The sequence below is a fragment of the Cuculus canorus genome, chromosome 9 (assembly GCF_017976375.1).
Source record: "Cuculus canorus isolate bCucCan1 chromosome 9, bCucCan1.pri, whole genome shotgun sequence".
Classification (NCBI taxonomy): Eukaryota; Metazoa; Chordata; class Aves; order Cuculiformes; family Cuculidae; genus Cuculus; species Cuculus canorus.
The window spans coordinates 3,230,959-3,255,669 of NC_071409.1; the positions used below are offsets into that span (position 1 = coordinate 3,230,959).

The 24,711-nt window shown below is 42.5% G+C and overlaps 1 protein-coding gene across 4 annotated transcripts in view; it reads left to right on the forward strand.

Annotated features, from left to right (window-relative positions):
- Nucleotides 1–24,711, forward strand: part of STAG1 (stromal antigen 1) — a 194,615-nt gene that overhangs the window by 60,979 nt on the left and 108,925 nt on the right. For 3 of the 4 annotated variants that reach the window (XM_054074814.1, XM_054074812.1, XM_054074813.1), the window contains 2 exons: nucleotides 1,383–1,562; nucleotides 13,310–13,406. In XM_054074814.1, the coding sequence (XP_053930789.1) occupies nucleotides 1,383–1,562; nucleotides 13,310–13,406 (277 nt within the window). The remainder of the gene's footprint in view (nucleotides 1–1,382; nucleotides 1,563–13,309; nucleotides 13,407–24,711) is intronic. The other variant, XM_054074815.1, reaches the window with a different exon arrangement.

Here is a 24,711-nt window from a genome sequence, read left to right on the forward strand (position 1 = left end):
CTTTGCACAGGTTTAAAAATTCATTGAGGGAGAATGCAGATCATTAAATGTGGATGTTACCCAAAACATTTGTCACAGTGAGTGTAGCATTATTTTAGGCTTTCCAGCTTGCATTTGTATGCAAGTCCTTAACTGAATATTTGCAAGAGGGAGCTGCCCTCTACCTTGCCTTTTACTTTAGCTCTCTGGCCCCACCAGCAGCGATCCCTTTTAAAGTAAGGCGAAAGCTAAACTGCAGGGCTGTCTCCTGCTGACTCTCTTCCAGATAAGAGATCCCTTTCCTCTGCAGGAAAACTCTAAAGGTGTCAGTGGTTGGAGGATGCAGCCAAAAATGTTGTTCATCTTCTTTACTAAAAGCTGTAATAGAGGTGAGCTGCCAGTACTCTCAAATAAATGGGACCAGGAGGGTATGGCCCTAAATGTGGTCTTCAAGTTACTTACATGTTGTTTTCTTTAATATAATTCCTCAAAACAGCTTCATTGTTCTGTGGAAAATGGCAGCTTTTGCTTTTGGCTGCCTCACAGCAGGGAGAAAGAATAGAATATGGAAGTGAGATCATGTTATTTTCCCCGGAAATCTGTTTATTTTTGCATAAAGTGACTTAAATTCAGAGAAACCTGTTCCCTGGATGGCTTCTTACAAGTGGGATCTGTGACACCTGGTTCTAAGCTTGAAGGATCTAAAGAAAATTTACAATAAATAATTTAGATTCACAGGAAAAGTGTTTTAACTGATAAAATTTTGAAGCGATGGAATGTGAGGATCATCTAAATCTGGCTGTATAAGTGTAGTGATTAATCTGAGCTGCCTTGAAGAACTGTGTGCATGATTTCTTATGAATGTTGTATTAAAAGAAAATCACAGAAGAAGAATGTTAGTGACAAGTGTATTTTTAATAACTTCTCTTCCAACGATCATTCTTTATTCTAAAGGTTTGTGTGCCAGTATAACACCATTGTGCTGTCCTGTCTAGAGTCTGCTTCCCTTTCTCTGGTTTTATTCCTGTTGTTGGCTGCCACTGTTGAACAAACTGATCTGGGCATTGGGATGAGCCGGTACTCCAAGGCTGGGAATTTTCCACTTCTTACCTTGACAGAACAGCGGCTTCGAGGTGCTCCTTGACAACTACTGATAAATGGAAATATGTGTCCCCCACTGGATAAAGCCTGGAGCAACCTGGTTGAGTTTCAGAACTGACTCTGCTTTGAGCAGGAGGTCGGACTGGAGGCCTCCTGAGATCCCTTCTGAGCCGGCTTATCCCGTGACCCTTGTGTGTATGTAGATGTGTGAGTGTGTAATCGTGTGTTTCATGTTTATGTATAGTTTATAAGGAGACACTGAGTGATTTCAGGTGTGGCTATAATCAGTTTTCATTCTGCTGGTTTTCTTTGCCCAGTCTGCCACTAAGAAACCTCGGAAGTCTCCGGCGGACAAGGGTCGTGTTGAAACCGGAGCTAGAGGAGCGAGCCGTGGAAGAGCCAATGGCCACCCTCAGCAGAACGGAGAAGGGGACCCTGTCACCTTGTTTGAGGTGGTTAAGCTGGGGAAGAGCGCGATGCAGGTAAAGTAGCTGTGTTACACCATCGCAATTCTGTATGTCCTGACTGTAGAGGTTCAGTCCAAGCTATGCTTTAGCAAACCATTGTGTCTTTTCCTAACCTGTGCTGGTCCAGAAGTCTGTCCGTGTAGGATAAAGGGACAGACAGGCTCTGATTGAGTTGGGGACTGTCATCTACACCTCTGAGAGACAAGAGCCACACCATGGCCAGCTACGGGGCATGAAGGTGGCATGGAATAGCTCATTGGCCATTCATTGCCCTGGCCATGGCCCTTCCCACCTTGTTGTGAAAATTAACTCTTTTCCAATCAGAGCCAGGACAGAAACTCCTCTATTTCAAATTCTCTAAAATTTTATTCATGACTTCCAAATTGAAAATACATGTTGGTATTAAGCAGTCCATTGAAGAATATTCTGTAATAAGTTTTATGTGAGGAAAGAGCATGTGGTATTAGTGATGGATATAAGGGAGGTTTTGTTCGCTTGTTTTTATTGAAATACCCGCTGACACAAGCCATTTTGAGTCCTTTGCGCTGCAGCTTGTACCCTTCTTGCTGTCCCCACCAGAGCTGCAGGTGAAGGCTAAATGAGTTGCGTAGACTTCCTCTGTGGCCGGAGGACAAAGATGGACATATCTTGAAGGCAAAATTTCATCGTAAAATAAATATATACGACAGTAGTGAATTCCCTCTGGAAGTGGTTCATGTTCTTTTGTGTTTTGATCCATTTCAGAGGTGTTACAGAATTCACTGGGCCAGAAGAGTCCCACGCCAAGATGTTTTTTCCATTACTTGTGTGCTTTTAGTAAACTGAAAGGAGAAACAATGGCTGAAGCCCAGTGTTCACCCAGTGCAGTGCAAACCCAGCAGTCGTTCTTTCTGGAGGACTGTTTAAGCAAACCTCCTTTACTTTGCATTTCAACAAAACAGGACTCGTGTCATGTCAGTTCATTTGTTTTGACTTTGTGGTGCTAACTAACGTGAGAACGTTAAAAATCAGGAAAATTAGGGGCCGAGTCTCATTTCCAAAATTACTTTTAGTGTAGCTAAAAGCTGAGTGTAATTAACTCCCGAAGGAATCTAGTCTTGCAAATGAGCAAAAGCTGCTGGAAATCGTCTCCCGGTCTCAATCCTGTGGCAGGTCTGAGGTGTGATTTTAAAGTAGTAATGAACAGGATGAAAACCAGAATTTTTGTTCTTTGTAATTGCTGTATTTACAGTTACTCAGGATTAACCCTTCTTCTGCAGTCGGTGAAGACAGAACAAATTTTCTCCTAACAAAACCACGGATTCCTTGTGCCTCTTCGTCCTGTGTGTTTTACGTTGGGGCTTCCAACTTTGCTTGGTTTTCAGCACTTTTTCAAATTTCGTTTTTGGCAGGATTTGAGGAAACATCTGGAGTCTGTTTTCTGGTTTTGCTGTGGCACAGAAGGTACAATATGCTTTATGTAGGATGTTTATCTTCAAGCGATTGGTATTTTCAGGAGGCAGATGAAGAGGAGTGGGTGATTTGATACTTGATTACTGTGTGTATGTGGAATCGACAGATACATTTCATCTCCTTCAAAAGAGATGCCATCGGAAAGCTTCGGCAAACGAAGTGCTAAGAACAAATTGTGTGCACGTTTGCATTAAGCAACCTTTGGATTTCAAATACAGAAGAATAATTTTAAGAAATGTAGTGTTTATGTCTGCATCTCCTGGTGGGTGCGTGTCTGTACATTTGAGGATAGACACGTGCCCAGCCTGTGTGAGGAAGACGTCGACAGCACATTTTTAACCAGTGGAGAAATTATAAGCTAATAGTGAAGGAATAGACAAGTTTATTTGAAGGCCTGGGATGCAGACAGGCATATGTGACTCAAATCTTAGAATGGCTTGGGTTGGAAGGGACCTTAAAGCCCATCCAGTTCCAAACCCTGCCACGGACAGGGACACCTCCCACTGGCTCAGGCTGCCCAAGGCCCATCCAACCTGGCCTGGAACACCTCCAGGGATGGGGCAGCCACAGCTTCCCTGGGCAGCCTGGGCCAGGGCCTCACTACCCTCATGTTTAGGAGCGCCAGCCCTGATGTAAAGAGTACGGATCACTTGTGAACCTCTGAACATTCTACTATTTGTAAAAATATTCCCCCTAAACCCTGCTGTAGGAAAGAGGATGCAATTAGAAGGTGATTCAGTACTTTTTAATGCACTTCTAAGCAGTAATCCCACGTGAAACCAAGGTTCTATGAACCAAACTTATTAGCATTTTTATACTTTTTCCTTCGTTGCTTAAAGATGTTGATGTAACAATTAGGAACACTTGGCATCTTTTTTCATAATTTCACTGCTAAAATTGGAAACACAGCCCCTGCAATTTTGTCAGTATTGCCAGTTTTCAGGAAAGTGCCATCTATTTCTCTTTGTCAGAACATATTATTCCTCAAAATTTGGTTCATTCCGTGTAATACAAGCCTATGTTTTTCTGTCATGCTCTTCAACTTGCTTCCAGCAGTGGAAACCCAGAAAAATTCAATTAATATATTAGGAGATTATGTGGGAATTTAATGCATGTGCATTCATTTCTGATCTGTCTGCCCCTGCTGTTTGCTCTTAGGATTTGTTTTCAGTGTTAGATTTTTGTGACTCTGTGTTGCCAGCTCATGGAAATCTGTAGCAGAATTCAATTCTCACTTCTTTTAAGTTTGTCCTCTCTTTCGGGTCTCAGAGCAGGATTAATTTAACTAATTCTCTTTAGGCGTATTGCTTCTTGGGTCTTCCAGGGAAGTAAAGTTAGGTTAGTATTTTGTATTTCAAATAAATGTAACTTCAGGGCTACTCTTTGCATATAAATCTTTCTTATGAAGTCCTGGTTGTGTTGATGTTAGGTCTCATTTGAACTCTATAAATAGATATTGGTTTTTTTGTCCCTGGTTTGTACTTTGCTCTGTAACCTTTTGTACAGTTAGTTGTTCAGAAGTTTTTCTGTTGGCAGCTCTCTTGGATGAAGGCTGGTGTGGCCTCCTGTCCCTGTTTTCTGCTGGTACATTTGTTAGCCTGCTAAGGTTGTTCCAGGGTTTTTTTTAGGCTATTTTTTCCTTATGTAAACACAATACTCATCTGCTTTCTGTCACTTCACTCTTTTCATTATTTTTTTTCCTTGAATGTTTTTATGGATACAGCCAATTCCACTGTATTTCCCCATTTTAAATCTCGTGGGCAGAAGGGAATGCATCACCATTTCTCTTGTGCCAAACCACCTGAGTTTATGGTGAACTTCTCCACCTCCCTCCGAGTCCCGCGGCAGCGGCTGAGGGGCCTTACAGCCTCACAGACACTTTGCATCAGTCTTCCTCCCTGGCAGTGATCTAAAGAGCGTGTGATGCTCTCAAATTCTCTTTAGGTCTCAGTTTGAAAACTTCTTGCAAGTAAACTATATCCGATTAGCTGTGATGAATTTGTGCTTCAGAGAGAATCGCCAGTAATCGTCAGGGGTGTTTGATACCAAAACATGAACAGGTCTGTGCCTCAATTACTCTGTAGTATTCTGTTAGCATTTATTTCTGTTAGTATTTTGTTAGTATTTATTTTTCATATTGCCAGATGGATTTCTTCTGCTGCCTAACCCTGCTTTGCTTTTGGTTATGAGTTAAAAGAAAAAGAAAACCATAACCATAACTAGCTATATTTTTTCACATATGTCATACTAAGAAAAATTTAGCCACAAGATTAATTAATTAGAAGGGTATCCTTTAATACCAAATGCATTTTTATGCAGTCATCACATGAGATGACTTTTCCTTTGTGATGTAATGAGATGTGGGATGATTTTGCTGTTAATGTGAAGATGTGTGCCAATAGTGCAGTGGGTGAACATTTCTGCTTGAAAATACCCATTACAGTTAAAGCCAGAGGAGTCTGCAGTGTCATCGTTTTTTGAAGAATCTGAGGTGATTGGTGAGCTCTTTACAAACTGTGCTAGCAAGGGAGCTTGAATTGTGTTTAATAGATTGATGAGTTTCTTACTGGAATAACTGATTTTGTTTCTGCGCTTCTCTACAGATATTTTGATTCTCATTTTCCAAGTGTATGAGTAGTTTAGGTTCTTTGTAGCATCTCAGAAGCTTTCCTGCCCTTGACTGCCAGCTTAAACTGATGCAGCCCCTCGCGAACTGTGTAACGTGTCAGCTGGGAGATTTCAGCACCTGCAGAAATTCTGTAGCAGAGTAGAAAATCTGCTTGGTATGGGCTGTTGAACGCTTCATCCGTTGTTTCTGAGGACTCGGGTGAGGAAATGCAGCTCTAAGCACTGTAGATCTGCTGCAACCAGAGTGCTCGTCCTCACTACTTCTGTGGCTTTAATCCAGTTGAAAGAAGAATTTTCCCAGTACCTTTTATGCACAAAATCGTAATACCAGTTAAATTGTGCTGTTTTAGTGCTGTCATATCAGAACTAAATATTTTTATCTTTCAGTAGCATCTTTTTCTCCCAAATGGTTCCATGTAGTGCATTACACTGATTTCCCCACTGAATGACACCTACCACCCATTCTGCTGCATGGAAATACGTATTAATACAAACACCAAACAATTATCTCTGTATGGAGAGTGTGGATCTCTTAGTTTTAATGGGAATAAATACTCCCAGCATTTTATTCCTTCCCTCTCTGTGCTTCAGGAGAAAAAAAGTTACCGAGGTAGACACTGCATAATGCAGATTTTCCCATTTTTGCTTATGATGAGAAAAGAAATGAGTACTGTTACATAAAGAGAATAGCCTTGGCCTTTCAGAAAGTGCTTGCTAGGTGTTAGCGAAGTGTGAACTCTTTCATAATTTAGAAGTACCACTGTTAGTGGAAAAAGAATTAATTGCAGCGTCTCAGTCTACAGTTTTCTTTTATTAACCTTACATCAGGTTTTTGAAAGGATGTATGGAATCATAGAATCACAGAATGGCTGAGGTCAGAAGGGACCTTAAAGCCCATCCAGTTCCACCCCCCTGCCATGGGCAGGGACACCTCCCACTGGCTCAGGCTGCCCAAGGCCCATCCAACCTGGCCTGGAACCCCTCCAGGGATGGGGCAGCCACAGCTTCCCTGGGCAACCTGGGCCAGGGCCTCACCACTCTCACAAGAAAGCGTTTCTTCCTAAGATCTCATCTCAATCTCCCCTCTTTCAGCTTCAAACCATTCCCCCTCGCCCTATCCCTGCATTCCCTGACCCAGAGCCCCTCCCCGGCTTTCCTGGAGCCCCTCTTAGCTCTGAAAGCTGCTCTAAGGTCTCCTCGGAGCCTTCTCTTCTCGAGACTGAACAACCCCAGCTCAGCATGTCAGACTTACTGCCTGCAGTTGGGAACGCAACCAAACAGTTGTCTTGCAGGCTAATGCACAATCTTAAATTGCATGTTCTTTCACATGTGAGGAACTACCTTCTCCCCAATAATTGTCTATGGAATTAGTTCAGTCTTCACAAAATTTGTCGCTAAAAGACTAATTTTCTTTTTAAAAAAACCTACATGATTTCTCTTTAAAACAGCTTCAAGCAGAGCATGATGAGACTTTCTCTGCTTCCCTCTCTGTCCCCAGGTTCTTATTTTCAGTGTACTATAAGTTCTCCTCACTGTCTGTTAAAGCATATTTTCTAGCCTCTATCTTCTCTTCGGGCTGCTTTTTATGCAGATAATATGAATCTTTAATTTCCTTTCCTTTTTTATTTCAATAAGCTTTGTATTTCATTTGAGTAACGTTTTTTTGGCATTTTTGGCAGATGATGTTAGTATAAGTTGTGCTGCTTTGTTTTTTTCCCTGTCTTTAAAGTAAATGCAGTGTACATCCGTTCTAGAGCCATTTTTTTGTCTGTCATATTCACTCTAAATGAAGCGTGTCCACCGTCAATTGTAGGAAATAGCAAATCATTTAACATTTTTTATCCTTCATTTGCCTTGGTTTACAGTTGACTCAGATCTTATATTTGAACATAAACTTCGTGTACGGTGTCATTTGTTTTCACTTTGTGTTAGTAGCACTCCTGCCAGATTGTTACTTAATTTAAATTGTGAAATAGTGTTTTTTGAAATCGACTTCCATTAATGTTTCGTGGGAGTGTGCTCATTTGCAAGGGCTGGCAAGGTATCTGCAGTCAGTCCCTCTGGGTCCTCCAGCGCTCGCTGCTCCTGGATGTGGCAGTGTGCTTGCGCTGAAGGAATGTCAAATGGGTTCAGAGCTGTAAAGCCTCCAGGAGGTAATAAGATAACGCGCTTCATTATTTCATTCATTGCATCAGACTTGTGCTTTTACTGGCAATCCGAGCTGCTGTTTCTCTTCAATACTATGAAGTGTTCCTATTTATCTTTTAGCAGGCTTGGAGATGTGAAGGCCAGTGTATCTCTAAGTCTCCAGGTTTGATTTTAAGTTGTTTAGTCACACTAAGGATCTGTCCTGCTGCTAGCTTGACTTGCTTTCAACCTCTTAATTTCTGTAGGTTTACCTCTCTGGCATATTCTTCAAATTGTCCTGCATGATACCTGTTAAAACGGAGTCACTGCAGACTTAATTTCTGTAAGATTCTCTTGAAAGCTGTTGCAGGCTTTTGCAAATCTCTGTCCAGACGATGCGTGTGTGTTCTACCTCACCTGCCATTTGCAGATGACCTTCATTTTTCACTCAGTTCTCATAAGAATTTTCAGATGAAAAATACAGACTAAAATACAAAAAAAGTCTCATTTAACAAATACTTACAAGGACTTGTTATGTTCACTGACAGAGACGTGGTGCCTCTGTGGATAGATCTGCATACATATGATGATAGATGTACAGACATATGTGTATGTGTATATAGGTATAGCTCTTTTCTGACAGCAGGGAGTGATGTGAAAGGAGGCTACGCAGGTTTTACAGGTCTAATCCTGATGTTTTATCTGTGTAACTGAGCTAGGTAATTTTTTACTTGGCATTTCATCCCACTACTTGCCTTGCTGCAGTCTGGTAGTGAAGATGAGAAGCTAACGAGGCTTTTGTGTAGTTTCTCATTTGCAGTCTTTCAGAACTTTAGGGTCAGGGGAGTCTTTTCCTTCTGCATGCGCACTGGATTTGGTGAATCCTAGAGGCATGGATGTCCTGCCCCTGGGCAGAGCATTGCAACACATGTACTGTAGATGTGCTTCAGTACACGATGGGGGATGATGTGATTGAGAGCAGCCCTGCAGACAAGGATTTGCGGGTGCTGGTCGATAGCAAGCTTGACATGAGCTGGCAGTGTGCACTCGCAGACCAGGTCAACCGTGTCCTGGGCTGCAACAAAAGCAGCGTGGCCAGCAGGGATTCTGCCCCTCTATTCCTCTCTTGTGAGACCTCATCTGGAGGATTGTGTCCAGTTCTGGAATCCTCAACATAAGAAGGAGATGGAGCTGTTGGAACGGGTCCAGAGGAGGCCACAAAGTTGATTGGAGGGCTGAAGAACCTCCCATACGAGGACAGGCTGAGGAGTTGGCCTTGTTCAGTCTGGAGAAGAGAAGGCTGCGAGGAGATCATATAGCGACCTTCCAGTACCTGAAGGGAGAGTAAAGGCTTGTGGTGATAGGACGAGGGGCAATGGGTATAAACTGGAGATGGGCAGGTTTAAACTGGACATAAGGAAGAATTTCTTCACCATGAGAGTGGTGAGGCCCTGGCCCAGGTTGCCCAGGGAAGCTGTGGCTGCCCCATCCCTGGAGGTGTTCAAGGCCAGGTTGGATGAGCCTTGGGCAGCCTGATCCAGTGGGAGATGTCCCTGCCCGTGGCGGGGTGTGAAACTGGATGGGCTTTAAGGTCCCTTCCAACCCAAACCATTCTGTGATTCTATGGCAAGAAGCAAGTTGTTAATTTAGACCTTTAGACCAGATATTGCACTGGCATTAGAATTCAGTGCCTTAACTCTTAGCCTCATGCAATCAGTCAATAATTATTTGCCTGCACCCACCTTCTGTCCAAAAAGCTGTTTGTTCCTTCCCCCCTTCTGTCAGCAGCTTCCCTGCCGCATCAGTTCTGTGTTTGGGACAGGAAGGGGCCCGGGCAGGAAAGCTCTGGACAAAACGGTCACTAAATGGGAGTTTTTGCTGAAATTTGCTCTTTGCTTGTGTCTGAAAACCTTCTAAAAACAGGGTGACGGGGTGGAGGCAGCCAACAAGATAGAATCATCCTGGAGAAACCAGTTTGCTGTAACCGGTGGAGTGTTGGTTAGAAATACTTGCTTTTAACATTAGCCTTTCTCCCTATGTGTGTTTACGCCAAACAGTTCCTTTTCTGGCAAGGATTGCTTGTTGCACTGTTTGCTGCGCTATTGCTTGTTGGTTGATGTCTTTTTCACTCATATTGGACGTTTTTCCTGGTGTTTGGATAACTGCTGGGTTTTCTTGGTACGGTTGATACTTGTCTCTATTTTAGGTCTGGATGTGTATCATTTTTATTTTTTTCATCCTAATGTTTTCATCTTTTGTAGCTCTTTTCTGTTACATCAAAAGTCAACAGTTTGATTAAGTTCCAACTGTTGTAGCATATGTAGTCTGGCTTCATTATCTCCTGTTGCCTTTAAACTGTAATCCGTAAAAAAATTCACCAACAAGCATGCCAACTGTGCACGAGGAGTTGAGTGATGCGGATCTGTGGGTGTTATTTTGATTTTGATAGATTGGAAATATCCCTCTCATTTAGAGATGAGTGAACACAACTTGTGTGACTCTGTCTAGGTGCTGACAGGTCATCACTATCTACAGCTGCCTTAAAGGAGGTTTTAGCGAGGTGGGTGCTGGTCTCTTCTCCCGAGTGATAGGATGAGAGGAAATGGCCTCAAGTTGCACCAGGAGGGGTTTAGATGGGATATCAGGAATAATCTCTTCACTGAAAGGGTTCTCAGGCGCTGGAATGGGCTGCCTGGGGAAGTGGTGGAGTCCCCATCCCTAGAGGGGTTTAACAGATGGGTAAATGAGGTGCTCGGGGATCTGGTACTAGTGGACAGGTACTGTTGAACTCTATGATCTCAAAGGTTTTTTCCAACCAAACAATTCTATGATTCTAGATCAGGTGCCTGTATGTGCCTTGTCCGCTCCTTGGGCAGCTGGTGGAGATCTGCTGAGTGTAATCACAAGTGTTTTGAAGTAGGAGCCGTCTCATCTCTGCATGCCTTCCTGCCCCGGAGAGATGAGTTGTGCTGACAGCTGCATTGAATATTGGCTGTAGATATGTACATCTGGAGTATAAAGGGAGCAACTGATTTGTGTGACGACACGGGCACTTTAAGTTAGGTAAAACAAATCCTACTCAAACATTTGACGTCTTAGTTACAGCTTTGTCAATCCTCTACTGGGTCCAGATGACACCAGAGGCAGCCTTTGCCTGCTAACCCTGCTCAGGACCTTCACTCTGGTTTTGCTGGTTTCTTTATTTCCTGCTGCCACCAAAGGCTCTGTGTTGCCTCAAGTCTGGCCCGTGAGCCTTGGGATCCACTGCTTGTCTTTACTTCTCTGTGGATGGCATTTTGGCTCTGGATTGAAAATAAAACACTCTACGAGGTAGGACAGAGCGGGCTCTTTCTGCCCCAGGACATAGCAGAGCCCTCACAATTCTTATTGCATGAAGAGATGAAAAATAGCAGAAGGGAGATGAGCTGCACTGGTGGTTTTGAGGTAGTGCTGCAAAAACCAATTAAATAATTGTTTAAAAGAAGCAGAAACAAAAGAGGGATACTCCTCCAGCTCTGCCCCCTCTGGTTCCCTTCTTTTTCAGTCCAGACGGATTCACTGGCATATCCGTAGCACAGCACGGGAACAGTCGCAGTGGGGTAGCCGGAGGGGCAGGGTGTTGTAGCGAGAGGCAGGCGTAAGGCCCCTTCCAACTCAAACCTTTCTGTGATTCTATGAACCAACAGTGAAGCGTTCCAGGTAGCTGGATTTGCGCTGCTGCTTTGTGTTTCCTCAACTTGTCTGAAGATTAATTTGAGGCCAAGTATTCCTTTCTATTTTTTCCGAAGCAGCAGATGGACCTCTTTGTAAGCTTGCTTCTCCTCCTGTGCGAGTGTGTTAGTACACAAACCTGTAAAAACTTAGTTTCCTGGCAAACTGAATGTTTAGAGATTCCTGGTGGTTATTGAACATGGTAATACTGGTCCTCTTCTGTGTTGGGTGAGGAACCGGTACAGAGATCTGTGTTAAACATGAGGTGTTTGGGCTCAGTTCCCAGAGTTGTGTATGGCTTCAGTACATCCACAGCTCTGTTCCTGTTGCTCCCCTTTGCGCAGAACTTTGCTAAGGTCCCACTGGCATGAGGTGTGCGCTTGGATGGTGAAGACTGCGGAGGGGGTTTTCAGGATCCTATCCTTACATCTACTGGCTTAGAAAGAGGCAACGTTTTCCTGAAAGGTCAAATTGTTTGTATTTTGTCTTTCCTGTTAATTCTTTTCCAGCCTGGTTGGAAGCTGGTTGCGTGGGGCTGGTGGTAATTGGCAGAGGAGTGTTTAGGATTTTTAAACTTAATTTTATATACAACTTTTTTGTAAACCTGAACTCTCCAAAATAAAATAACCTGTTTGGAAGGTGTGCTCAGAAAGCAAAATCCAGGTCAGCTTAGTGAATGCTGCTGCATGGAGGGAACAGGATTTGGTTACATGAGATATACTCAGATCCTTACTTCCAGTGTTTATGTAACCGAGGAGCTCAGTATCCCTGTTTTAAGGACGTGCAAGGAAGTTATACTTGTCTTCCGTCGATGTGAAGCATGCTAAAGAAGGACCTCACATGCTCTTGCTTTTGTAGACCAGTTTTTAAGAATTTCCATAGTTCTTTTGTTTGCTTTGTCCTCGTTGCTTCATTGTTCCTACATCTGGAGTTCTAAAAACTGTGGATCTACGCAGCTGGCGTTGGGTCCTGTCGTCAGAGCTGCAGCGTGAGGTGCCGTGTGGGCAGCAGCGACAGGTTTCGCATGCCTCTCAGCTGCTGGTTTCCTGCCTCAAGTCTTTCTGATGCTGGGGTTGCACTTCACATTGAACGGCAGGATCCCTTTAGTGCCTTTTCTCTTCATTTTGTGTCCCCGAGGTTGATATGGTGCACATTTTGCCACCTGTATGCTTTCTGGCCTCCTCCGTGCTGCTGTTCATAGTCTGTGTGCTACGCCTGCCTGTCGGGGATGATGATCTCCTGGCTATGGATGGTCCTGAGTGCAGTTTGAAACTGCTACTCAGCTTCCGATGCTGTGATTCAGGCGGCGTATTGACCCCCAAACATTGTAAGACCCAACTTCAGTGCATTATTTTTATTTACCAACTATTCCTCGTTGGTCTCTGTCTTCCTGACCTGTGTAAGGTATTTCTGGATGCCTGGTGCGCTGCTTAGGCCTTTATAAATACTGAGGCGTTCACTATGCAATATAAATTCAGTTTTAAACCCAAACTGTTTCTCTCCATCAGATTTCTGGGAATATACGTTGGTCATTCTGAACAGAATCACAGTGTTTGCTGAAAATTAATACTGCAAGTAGAGTTTTGAGGAGTAATGGTAATTTCAATTGGAACTTCTCTTTATACAATCACAATACCAGAAAACAAGGCATGGAGTTGTGGTCTCTAACAATATTTGTTCTGTCTCCACCCTCAGAGAAGGTGTGTAGAGTTCTGAGTTTGTATGTGTGTAATGATGCAAAATAAATGCTCAATTATACAATTATATTCTGAAAAGAATAAGTCATTTGCCTTAATAAAACGCCTTTTAAGAGTCTCTGATAAGTATTCTCTTTTTCTTGACAGTCTGTGGTGGACGACTGGATTGAATCATATAAACAAGACAGGGACATAGCACTTCTGGATTTAATCAACTTCTTTATCCAGTGTTCAGGATGTCGAGGTACAGAACGTTGAAAATGAGTTGTGTGGAATAAATCTGATGGTCGCACAGATGTGTGTTAGTGCGAATGCTGGTAAAGATGTGGGAGACACGTGGCTTGGTGCTCCTTGTGTGCATGTTCTCTGTAGAAACGTTGTCTACGTTCAGGAATGATTTTATTTAAAACTTGTTTGTCGAGGGCCTACCCTTTCTTTCTCTCACTTCCCTGTCATCATCCTGAAGTGTATAAATCCTCACAGAGACACTCTGCTCATCAGCAAAGGGAGACAAAAGCTCTGTTGATCAAGGTAGGTACATCATTCCTTCCTCTTTCCGTTTATTCCCCATTTTTTAATTACAAGAATTAGGTGTAGCTATACCTTAACTTTACTGGTTTTTCTTTCTTTCTAGGGAAACAATGTTTTTTGAAACTGAAGAGGAAGGAGTTGGGCGTCTGTTGATTTGAATTAGCAAGAAAGATTTCTTCGGGATGAGGCACCAATCTCATTTTTTCCCCTGTTGTACTCTGTCAAGGCGGCAGCGAGCGGCCTGCCTTTTATACCCTATTTAAGCCATCTCCCTTACCAGACACACGGCAGTCAGTCTTTCCAGCGTTCTGTTGCCACACTGTAGCTTCTAATGAATTTTTCATGTGCTTTTTTCAGTTAACTCAGCCTTGAAAAGAGAGAAAGACAGAGTTCTACTCTCTCTGTAGTGCCCAGAACCAAGTGGTTTACTGTTTTCTGATGCTTCCTATGATTTCCTTTGAGTAGAGTTGAAAATAGCCCACAGTTCAGCAATTATTTTCCTTTATTTTGTAACTGATATGGGAATATACCGTTAGGTATCAAATGATCTGGATAGAAGTCCGTTTTCTTCCTTCCGAAGTAGAAAGTGAAGTCGCAAGTGCAGTTAAAAGCATCGGAGGAAAGAAATATGAGCTGTCAGCAGCTTCAGCAACCCTTTTCCATAGCTTAAGGAAAATTTGTGGATGGTAGGAAAGCCTGGAGCTCTGGAAGTGTTCTGTGAAAGGGCTGAAGCTTAGGGTTTAGGTTACCAGCCTGTGTGAATGTCTGCACTGTTCACACAGATTGCCTAAAATATTGTTCAGACTTGTTTGGCGGCTTATGTGAAAGGAGTTGCATGCTGTTTGCCTTTATTTAACACTCTCCTAAAGGTACATATGAAAAAAACCCCACAAGCTTCTTTCTAAGAATTTGGGCAGCATTAAACCAAAGGGACCCTTGGCCATGTTTTTTTATTCTCGTTGATGCAAGCTGTTGGTGGAGGCGTGTCATAACTATCTTTATCCCCCTGCCGCTCTCCAGTTGCCACTTTCTCCTTGTTAGAGCAAGCAGCGCTCTTAGAATCTCCGAAGATTCAGATTTTTTTAAAGCTCTTGTTAGTGCCTGAATCAGGCTGAATGCCCAGTGTCAGCCATATGCTGCTGAGGCAATAGCTTCCCAGAAAAGCTTTCTGTCATTGGCTGGGAAGCAGCACTTAAAGTGGCTGATGTCATTTGCTTGCTTTGTTTTTTTCCACGGTGACTTTCTATCCCTTTTCCATCCTCAACTTCGTACCCTCAGTGGTCTCTGTGCCGAGCTTGCTTTAGTGGCCGCCTTATCCCAGACAGCGGTGCTTGGAGAAAGGAAGCAAAACTGGAGTTAACAGTGTCTTTGAGGGATCTGTCTGTGTTGGGATTTGTGCACCGGGTACAGTAACAGCTGTGAAAGAGTTAAAATCCCAGCAAACAGTTCTGTTCTTTCCAACTTGCAGTAACATGCCTGTGTGCTAGAATAGTCTTTATCAGAAGAGAGTGGATTTTGATAGTCCACTCAGTAAAGTGCGTACTAAGCTGCCCTTAGTGGACACGAGGTATGGAAATCTGGGACTGTTGAATATTTTGTGAGGAAAACCAGGTTTCTTTTCCATGGCATATCCACTTTTATAATGTTTTTATTTCCCTTTGAAGACTTCCTTGACATTCTTCTTTGTTTCCGTCTCTGATCAATAACTGCTCCTCGTGGATCTCAGTGGCTGCTTCGTCTTTCTTAATATTCCTTGATTTTGTTCTTTTCAGTTTCTTTCACCACATTGTCTCGGATTCTCCAGTCTTCTTTCCCAGTGTTGGATCTAAATGCTTAGTGATAATGTATCTAACTTTGTGATCATTAACTTGAAGGAAGGAGGACAATTACCTTGTGAGGAGGTTCCTCAGGAAACACTGAAAGTGACACTAGATTTATAAATCTTCTATTTTAACAGTGCTTGGAATTATTTGATATCTAAATATAGGTAAAATGACACTCAGCTTGATATTTCTTTTGAAAGTTTCAAGCAGGTGAAGAATGTATGCCTATTTTGTTAGAAATCACGTAGGCACCAAACTGTTCTATTCAGCAACAGTGTGGCTGACTGACAGAAGTGTCTTTCTGTTTAGAGGACCATTATCGTTATATATTTCTCCTGTTCTCTTGGGCAGCACATACACTTGGATTAACCTCTTACCATCCTCCAGCTTTGCTTGTAGATGTTCCAGTGAGAACTGATCTCTTGTAAATACGAATAAGCAGACATGTTCTGTAAATTATTAGTACCAAAAACTGTAAAATTAATGAATTTTGCAGAAGATCTGTGCAACTTAAAATTGAATAAACATAACCTGAATTTTCAAGCACGTCTGCCTTTTTTGAACTCTTCTGAGCATCTGTTTAATCAGCCACTTTATGTATAACATGCTCTGGTTTATACAATTATGTCCATTAAATGGAAGATTTGGCGTTAGCTTGACTTTGGTAATCTTTCTGGGATCATTTGGTATAAATCAGGAGTTTGTCCTAATTAAACTACCAGAAGCTTCTTAAGTCAAATAATCAGATTTGCACGAGAGATAAAATCACTTTCCATGCCCCCTTTCCTCTGGTTTGCCTGCTCAGTCTGTATGTTTGTTGCCTTTGCCAATTTTGGTTATATAGAAGTAAAAGTAACTTCTTGAAGAGTTTTTCCTTTGTCTTGCTACTTTTTTCTCCAAGAAAACCAGCAAACCCCCTGCGTTTCACAGATTGTCTGTGTAGCCTTCCTTACGATGTTACCTCGTGTTCCTGGGGCAGAACAGTGCTTAGTAAAGAATGATAAATTCACCGCTTTGCTTGTTTCTGACCCTTTTAAAATGCATTGCTCCTTCTAGAGGGAGGATCTTGTTTAAGGTACTGCCTTAGAAAGATGAAAATATTAGTTTTAAAACACTTTATCTTCCTGGATAAATGCTGTTTCTGGTCCTCGAATAAAACAGGTCGGTTTGTTTGTAGTAGATGTTTATTTCCCACAATATACACAACCTGTAAAGCCAGGTCCTGGGGTATTTCCCTGTCAAGGGTTTAATTTAAGGGTTTGGATTTTCAGATAACGGGGAACGTTTCGAATTTAGGTTGTCCTAATGATAAACCAATCTTTCAAGTAACCTTTCCATGGCTGAGGGTGGAAGCGTGTCCTTCCCTCCGAGATTTCCATTTCAAATGCTGTGGTTTGCTCTGGAGCATCGTGGATACAGGCATCCTCCTTCTCCAGAAGAGTTTCAGCATTCGGAGTTTCCCAGGGTTTTTTTGAGAGACCTTTTCCATTGCTTTCTTCTCTGTAGGAACATATTTTTGCTTTTTTTCTCTTTTTCTTTTCTGCTTTTATGTAAAGCACAGCATAGTACGCTGAGGTCTCGGAGCTGGTTGCAAGTGAGCTGAAACATCTCATCAGCAGTATGTGTGCCCAGGTCCCAGAAGGATTGTAACTGTGTCAGGATGATGCTGCGTCTGGGCTAATTAGCTCTGCCTCTCAGACTGAGTAATTAGCTCAGGTATCATGCTCTGCTGCTATGACAACCGGGCTGTTTCCATTTCTGGATTTAGAGCTGACTGTGGGTATCTGCATTGCTGTCAGCTTTTGCCTTCTGTTATTGATATAAAACAAACAGAAAACCCCACAGTCACTCTGACCTCTCCACATTTGAAAGGCAGAGAGATGTGCTTGTGGAATAAATGGGTTTTTTTCCTAACTAGAAGCGATTAGTGGTTGAAGCAGCCCCTTAAGCTGTGAAGGACAAACCAACCCATTGAGTCCATGTAAGAAAAGAAGCTTTCTTGTACAGGGGAAAAAAGGTCTCTCGTGTAGCTAAAGAGAACTACTTGACTGCTTTCAAGTATATAGTGAAATTATTCCCATTCCTTCTCTCCCATCTCTCTCCTTCCCTCTCATTTACAGTCTGATAGGTAAGCAAGAAACCTGTATATCCTTAGGCAGATGCTCAGAAGTGGTTTAAGCACTGCTTCTTCTGCTCACCTCTGCCAGACAGCTCCGAGGCACCGGTGACTGATGGAACAAAGCAGGTGGAACTCCTGTCCTGTTAGATCTTTGCAGTGCCGAAGCCTTTTCTGCATCGTGGGGGGCTCTCTGCTTAAGCCGTTTGGTGATTTGGCACACGAGGTATTTTTAGGAGTACTCGGTGAAGTGGAGTTTCCTCAGTATGAAGTTTCTCATATCTTGTGTTTCCCCTCAAAATCTTCTCTTGAGATTCTTGTGTGGAATCAAAGGTTAATGAAGAAATGTTCAAAGCCATCAGCCTTGATGGCTGGTGGTGGTGAAGGTTGGATGGTTTTCAGTTGGAAGCAAGCAGGAATCTGGGTGTGAACTTTTTGCCCAGTGCTTAAAGCAGGACATCTTTATGGAATTTTTCTTCATGAACCAGACACTTGAGGATCCGCGCTCCCTTCCAGCTCCAGCCTGGACTCTCTGGGTGTTCCTCCCCTCTTTTAGTAAGATCCTCTGAAAAACTCTGTGATTGGATGAGGCAAGTGGAGTCAATGAGTGCAGGAGTTGGGAGGTGCCTTGCTTGAATGCAGCGTGCGTGCTCCTCTTTTTACTGATGTTCTGTGCTATTAATTAAGGGAAGTTAATAGTTTTCTGTTTTGCCAAAGGAAATTGAAGGCTAAACCCAGGAAAAATCACCATAAAGTGTCTGTTGTATGGTCTGACAGAAGAAACGAACAGGCAGCTGCTTGCTTTGCTCCTGGACAGGATTTCCGAAAGTAGATTAGCCAGGAAATAGTGTTGTTTTCTCTGATTAGTAGTATTTTAATAGAGGGTATGGCGTTGTAAATAGAATAGTGGTTTTAATAAAAAGTCAGTCACTTGTCATTTTTTTGTATACAGTTTTGTTTTGTGATGAATGGAATAACATGGCTCTGCACAGGTAGGTGTTATTCAGCATGGAAAAAGACTGCTTGATAAATATTTCCTGGAAATGGTCTTTTAATGAGGAACTGAAAGTTGTTAGTGAGAAAAGTTGCTGATTTTGGCACATGTTATAGAGCTTTATCTCTTTGGTCATTTCTGTATTAGTAAGAAAATGATATAAATATTCAGTAGTTTGAACAAATTAGAAAAGAATGCTGTTTGTTGCATCAGGGCTGTATTTTTATTAAGGGTATAAAATTCACTTTCCTCCAGTTTCTTCAACAAAACCCCTTTTTAGTGTGTGAGTGCAGGGGAGCAGCTGCAAAGCAAAGGACTAACGCACATTACTGATCACAAAAGTTGATGCTCATTCATGATTTTGGTCATAGTCATGACAAAGATTTAGGCAATACTGTGTATACATAGCATACAGAAATAAACGCCCACCCCAATAACTGTGAGGCCATTAAAAGCATTCTGCTAACTCTGTTCAGAAATGGGAAGGTAAGATTGAATGATGGAAATGACTTAATTTTAATTTCATGTGTGGTGTAGGTAAATCAGATCTGAATTTTGTCCTTCTTGTTTCTGAGCCTCGAGATCATTTTTTATGGTGTGTGTATCTTGAAGTGAAAGCTTATAAAATTCAAACTGAAAATGCAATGCAAATTACCAGCTGGTTTGGGTGGAAGATAAATCACGTTGCCAGACACACGGGAAATGTTTTGTCGTTTCACTTCCTTACGTGAAGATAGAGGTAAGATTAAGAAGTTCATATCAAACCCTTGACAATTAATGAGGTTACATCAAAGTCACTTGTTGGTGAAAAAGTACAAATGACTGATATTTGTTGCCATACTCGAAGCTGAAGTTGTAGTTTCATTTTGTGACTTATTTTTAAACCAAGAAGGTTTTCAGTATTTCTCCCTGTTTGCTGCTGAATGGTATCTCTGCTTTTCATCTCCCATACTCTGTGTTCATTGGGCTATGGGAAAAGAAGCTACAAAAAGATATGAAATACTGCATCAGATTTTATAGCCATTTGTGAACTAATGGCATCTTCTCCCAAAGTGTGCATCAGAAACGAGTGGAAAAAAAAAAAACCCACAGGGATTTTCTGACCTCTCAGTGCAGGAGACACGAATGAAGGGCATACTGCTGTGCGGTTGCAAAGTCTGAACGACATTCCTGCTGTGTTGAGGTCTGACTTTGGTCCAAGGTTTCACCCTATGAATTGGTAACAGGAGTGACAGTAATTCAAAGCAAATGTATTTTTTTGTGTTACTCTCTACCTCAGAATATTGAACTCTTCACGTTTGAACTGCAACAGCAGACCAAAGATAAGCTGTCTTCAGATCAACTATTAAATAACTTTTAATATGAGTTAATGTGACCTTTTAAACAATTTAAAATACGTGTATTGCCGGTCACAAGCGGCGTTCCCAGGGCTCAGGGCTGGGGACGGTTCTGTTCTGTATCTTTATTGATGACCTGGATGAAAGGATTGAATGGACCCTTAGTAAGTTTGCGGCTGACACTGGGCTGGGAGGAAGTGTGGGTCTGCTGGAGGGTGGGGAGGCTCTGCAGAGGGATCTGGACAGGCTGGACCGCTGGGCTGAGACCAACGGGATGGGGTTCAACAAGGCCAAGTGATGAGTCCAGCACCTGGGTGACAACAACCCTGTGCAGCTCCAGGTTGGGGGAAGACTGGCTGGAAAGCTGCCTGGAGGAGGAGGACATGGGGGTGTTGGTTGACAGCGGCTGAACATGAGGCAGCAGTGGCCCAAGTGGCCAAGAAGTCCAATGGCATCTTGGCTTGGATCAGAAACAGCATGGCCAGCAGGGCCAGGGAGGTGATTGTGTCCCTGTCTCGTCACTGGTGAGACGCACCTTGAATCCTGGGTTCAGTTCTGGGCCCCTCACTCCAAGAAGGACACTGAGAGGCTGGAGCGTGTCCAGAGAAGGGAACAGAGCTGGGGAAGGGGCTGGAAAACAAATCTTAGGAGAAGCAGCTGGGGGAGTTGGGGTTGTTTAACCTGGTGAAGAAGAGGCTGAGGTGAGACCTTGTCACTGCCTACAAGTGCCTGAAAGGAGGTTGGAGAGAGGTGGGTGTTGGTCTCTTCTCCCAATTGACAGGTGATAGGACGAGAGGGAATGGCCGTAAGCTGCGCCAGGGGAGGTTCAAATTGGACATTAGGAAAAATTTCTTCACTGGAAGAGTTCTCAGGCACTGGCAGAGGCTGCCCAGGGGGGTGCTGGAGTCCTGAAGGTATTTAAAAGACAGGTGGATGACGTGCTTAGGGATCTGGTTTAGTAGGGGACAGGTACAGTTGGACTTGATGATCTCAAAGGTCTTTTCCAGCCTAGGGATTCTGTGAGTCTGTGAGTCTGTGACTTCATTGACAGAACTTGCAATACTAGACTATTTTGCAGCAAATGCATAAAGACAAATTCCCTTTGAAACTATAATCTAACAGCAGGTTCTGTGCTGCCGGTTCTGTATAATACATTCAAATCTCTGCTGAAAGTGAAAGCGCTCCTTGTAAGTGTGGAGCGATGTCTGTGCTCTGCTTTTGGGTACTACTTAGTAAAATCCTCGCTTGTACAATTATTGTTGGCGCTGCTTGTTTGAGATAGATTGTGTGAGGCTTTCATATATTGCTGCTTGTTTTCCACTGTGTTCATTTAATTACATAGGTATTGATCTGGAGAATGGGGCTGCTCGTGTGACTGCAAAGTTACTGTTTGAGATGAGTTGCAGATCGATGGTGCTTTAATGCTATAACATCCTAAGAGAAGAGCAGTAAAAGCCTCTTGGTGTTAATGACTCAGAATAGTTGCTGTCTTACTATTACAGATCTAAAATATAGCGAGAGCTTTGTGTCCTTTCCTCTATATCTATTCTTAGTTTGCTTTCTGCGTGACAGGTTTGTTGCAGGAGGGACACCTCAGTGCTAAGTGGATAAGAAAAACCATCAGTTCAATTGTTGACAGTATTGTTCTAAGTCTCATGAGCAAATTATGCTGTGTGTGAGTTTGGCTCTACCTGTGTGCTAGACACATGGCTGAATTTTTTTTAGATGCCATAGATGGTATTTTTGGTGAAGACAGGAGCTAATTATGAAAAGTACCACTACATTTTAGTGCTCTCTTGGTGGATTACAAGAGGGGAGGCTCCTCACGTCTCCATTCTTTCAAAAGATGCAAATTCTGCTCAAGGTTGAGTCAGACTTATTCCTGACCAAGGGTAGGAATTAAATTCCAAAAATGACATTGCTCTTAGCAAACACTGTAATTACGATTCTCTCTTTTGCATTAAGGAAGCCGTAGATTTATTTGATTAAGTGCTGTGCTAGTGCACACTTTGGTAATTACTGTTGAGGAGAAAAAGACAGGGGTGATTAAAAAGATCTACATCCTAATAAAAAAGCCGTAATCTCTGGCACAAAGACAGTGCTTAAACAAATCCAACATTCTCTTTATCTGCAAGCATTCAGCAGTAGCTGGATAGAGAAGAAAAAGAGTAACTCGAGTTTCAAAGAAGATGCATCTAAACTTGAAAGAAGAAAAAGTGGGCCCTTAAGTGGATACAATCCTGCTCACATTCCACTCCCACCTACGTTGTTCCCTGTTTATGTCAGTCTGATCACATTGCCTCGGTCATCTTTAACCTGAATTGTGACCGGCTGAACCTTACCATCTTTCACCTCCTTTTAGCTGGAAGCTATGGCATTGTCTAGCACTGCTAAGGTCCACTTCCACAGGGCCTTTGCCTTCATGGTGTGGTCCTTTCCTTGTTTGCATCGAGCAAGAAGCGTAGAGGAATGGTTTTGGGTACTTGGATGGGTGGAAGAGGGAGTTGTACGAAACTGTTACCGCATCTTGCAGGAGCAGTGGGGAGCTCCCTTGCCACAAGTCCTTGTTCCCCTGTTTAAGTGGGGAACTGTTAACCCCTGGCAAAGCTGAGCCTGGTTCTTGGGTAACTCAGTGACTGAGAAGTGAAGAGTAGAGAGTTTCACACTTCTTTCAGTTGACACTATTAGCTTAAATCCCTGCTTAGAACAGCTGGTATCGGTACTCTCCGCCTTTAGTGTTCAATCCTGGCTATTTCAGTTTGAAACTGCCTGATTACATAAAGGGGTGAACTCAGGACTTGTGAGATTAAAGCACCTTTGGCTGCTTCGAAGGCCTTTTCTCTCAGGGGTAGCCTGCACAGTTTCGTAGGCACCATCTGTCGTGGAAGGGAGCTTCTACAAAGTCATAACATCAACTCTTGAAATACCTTTCATGTGGTTCGTCACACTTATTGCCATCAGCACTGTTTATTTTCTTTATTTCATCAGTATTAAAAGAAGGGTTCTGGATAACTTGTAAGTTGTTTTGACTTAGGAAAGAAACTGGGAATGGGAAAAGGACCTAGAAATACTTTCAGAAACTTTTGAGGATGAAAACTTAATGTGGCTCTATTTAATGACATAGGTAGAGCCAATCATACTGTTACTTGAAATAACTTTTTTTTTTTTTTGACTCTAGAAATCACCAGGTCAAAAAATTCTTAAGGATTAAATCACTGAAACAAGTTTTACTTTGGATCTGATTTGGTATGTCAAGAATACATTTCCTCTTGACCATGTTTATTCCCAGCACAGCCTCCTGAATCCAGAGTACTTAGGAAGTTTTATGAATTGAACCATGAAGTAATGAGGTAGGTCTGTGATAAGTTTCTAACGTACAAACAAAAAATAACAAGAATTTAAAAGAATTGTTGACAGTATGAAATGATTGTTCTTGAAATTTTGTAAAACAATATAGCAAGAAGTTCTTTAAAACTGTGGGAAATAAGATACCTGCCTGAAAATGAATAATCTGCTTGGATTATTGAGGTGTAGAAAGAGCAGTTAATGAGTACTGGAGATTTCAGAAAGACTGAATTATCTGTGCTGTCTCAGGCAGGAGGATATTAAATACGTAAATGACCACAGGAGATGTGGTGTAGGAGGAACGTTTGAACAGAGGGCCATTAGGGACTGGCACAGTTCTGTTTGCAGTGCAGCACGTTCTCTGTGGAGCCTTCTTAAGGGAAGCTGTGGATGGTTTTGTCACCTACATGCTGCAGCTCAATCAGCTGGCAGTTATGTTTTAGAGATTGAACTGAGCTTTTTGCACTGCGTTGCAGGGCTGTAGACGAGGTGAGGACAGCATCCCTCTTACCAAGAGTTTCTCCATCCCCCAGATGCAGAACCAGCCTCTCCAGCCCCCCAGGCAACAAAAAACCTCATCTACTGATGTCCTAGAAATGGTTTTGGAAGTAGTACCACACATTTCCGAAAAGGAGATGCTGAAGTAAACTGATGAAGTGAGAATCAAAACCTCATCAGCTCCCAGTCCTACACTTGGGAACAGTTTGGGAATAGACTTGTTGAACTGTTAGCAGAAGTACATAACCTTCATTAAAGATGGTTTTGTGCCAGAGAGAAAGCAGACTGGAGTTTTGCAGAGGTTTAATTTGCCTCGAGAGGCAGAAGAGGAAGCAATACTGTAGACTCCAGAAAGGTGGATAGCCCTAAAATTAATGAATTACATGAGAGCAATAGAAGACAGCAGGAGATGCTACATTCTCTCAAAGAGAAATCCCTGCTGTTGCAGTGTATCGGCATCTCTTACACATAAGAGCAACGTAGTGTGGTGAAGCAGTTCTGCACAAAAGCTGTTGTGAAAAATGTTATATTGCCAACTCTTAAAAGAAGGCACTCAATTTTCATTTTGGGAGACCCAAGCTGATTAATAAATCCGTTGCGTGGAATTCATGCAAGTGATTCTAATTTTGCGACTGTATAATATAGACATTTCGGAGGGACCCAGTAATGTTGCTAAGTAAAATTACATTTATTAAATTGAGAGCTGTGACAGGAGATTAAACGTATATATTTTTGATGGAAATAAATACCTTTTTTCCCCAAATATTATAGTGAAGAATAGTTTTGTGGATTTGGTGGTTGTAGTGGAATTTCAGTTTGTGGTGGCATAACTGCCTGGCAATTTTCTGCTGATTCAAACTGTGTTTGCACCATTTTGATTTTCATCTTATATTCTTCAAGTCAGT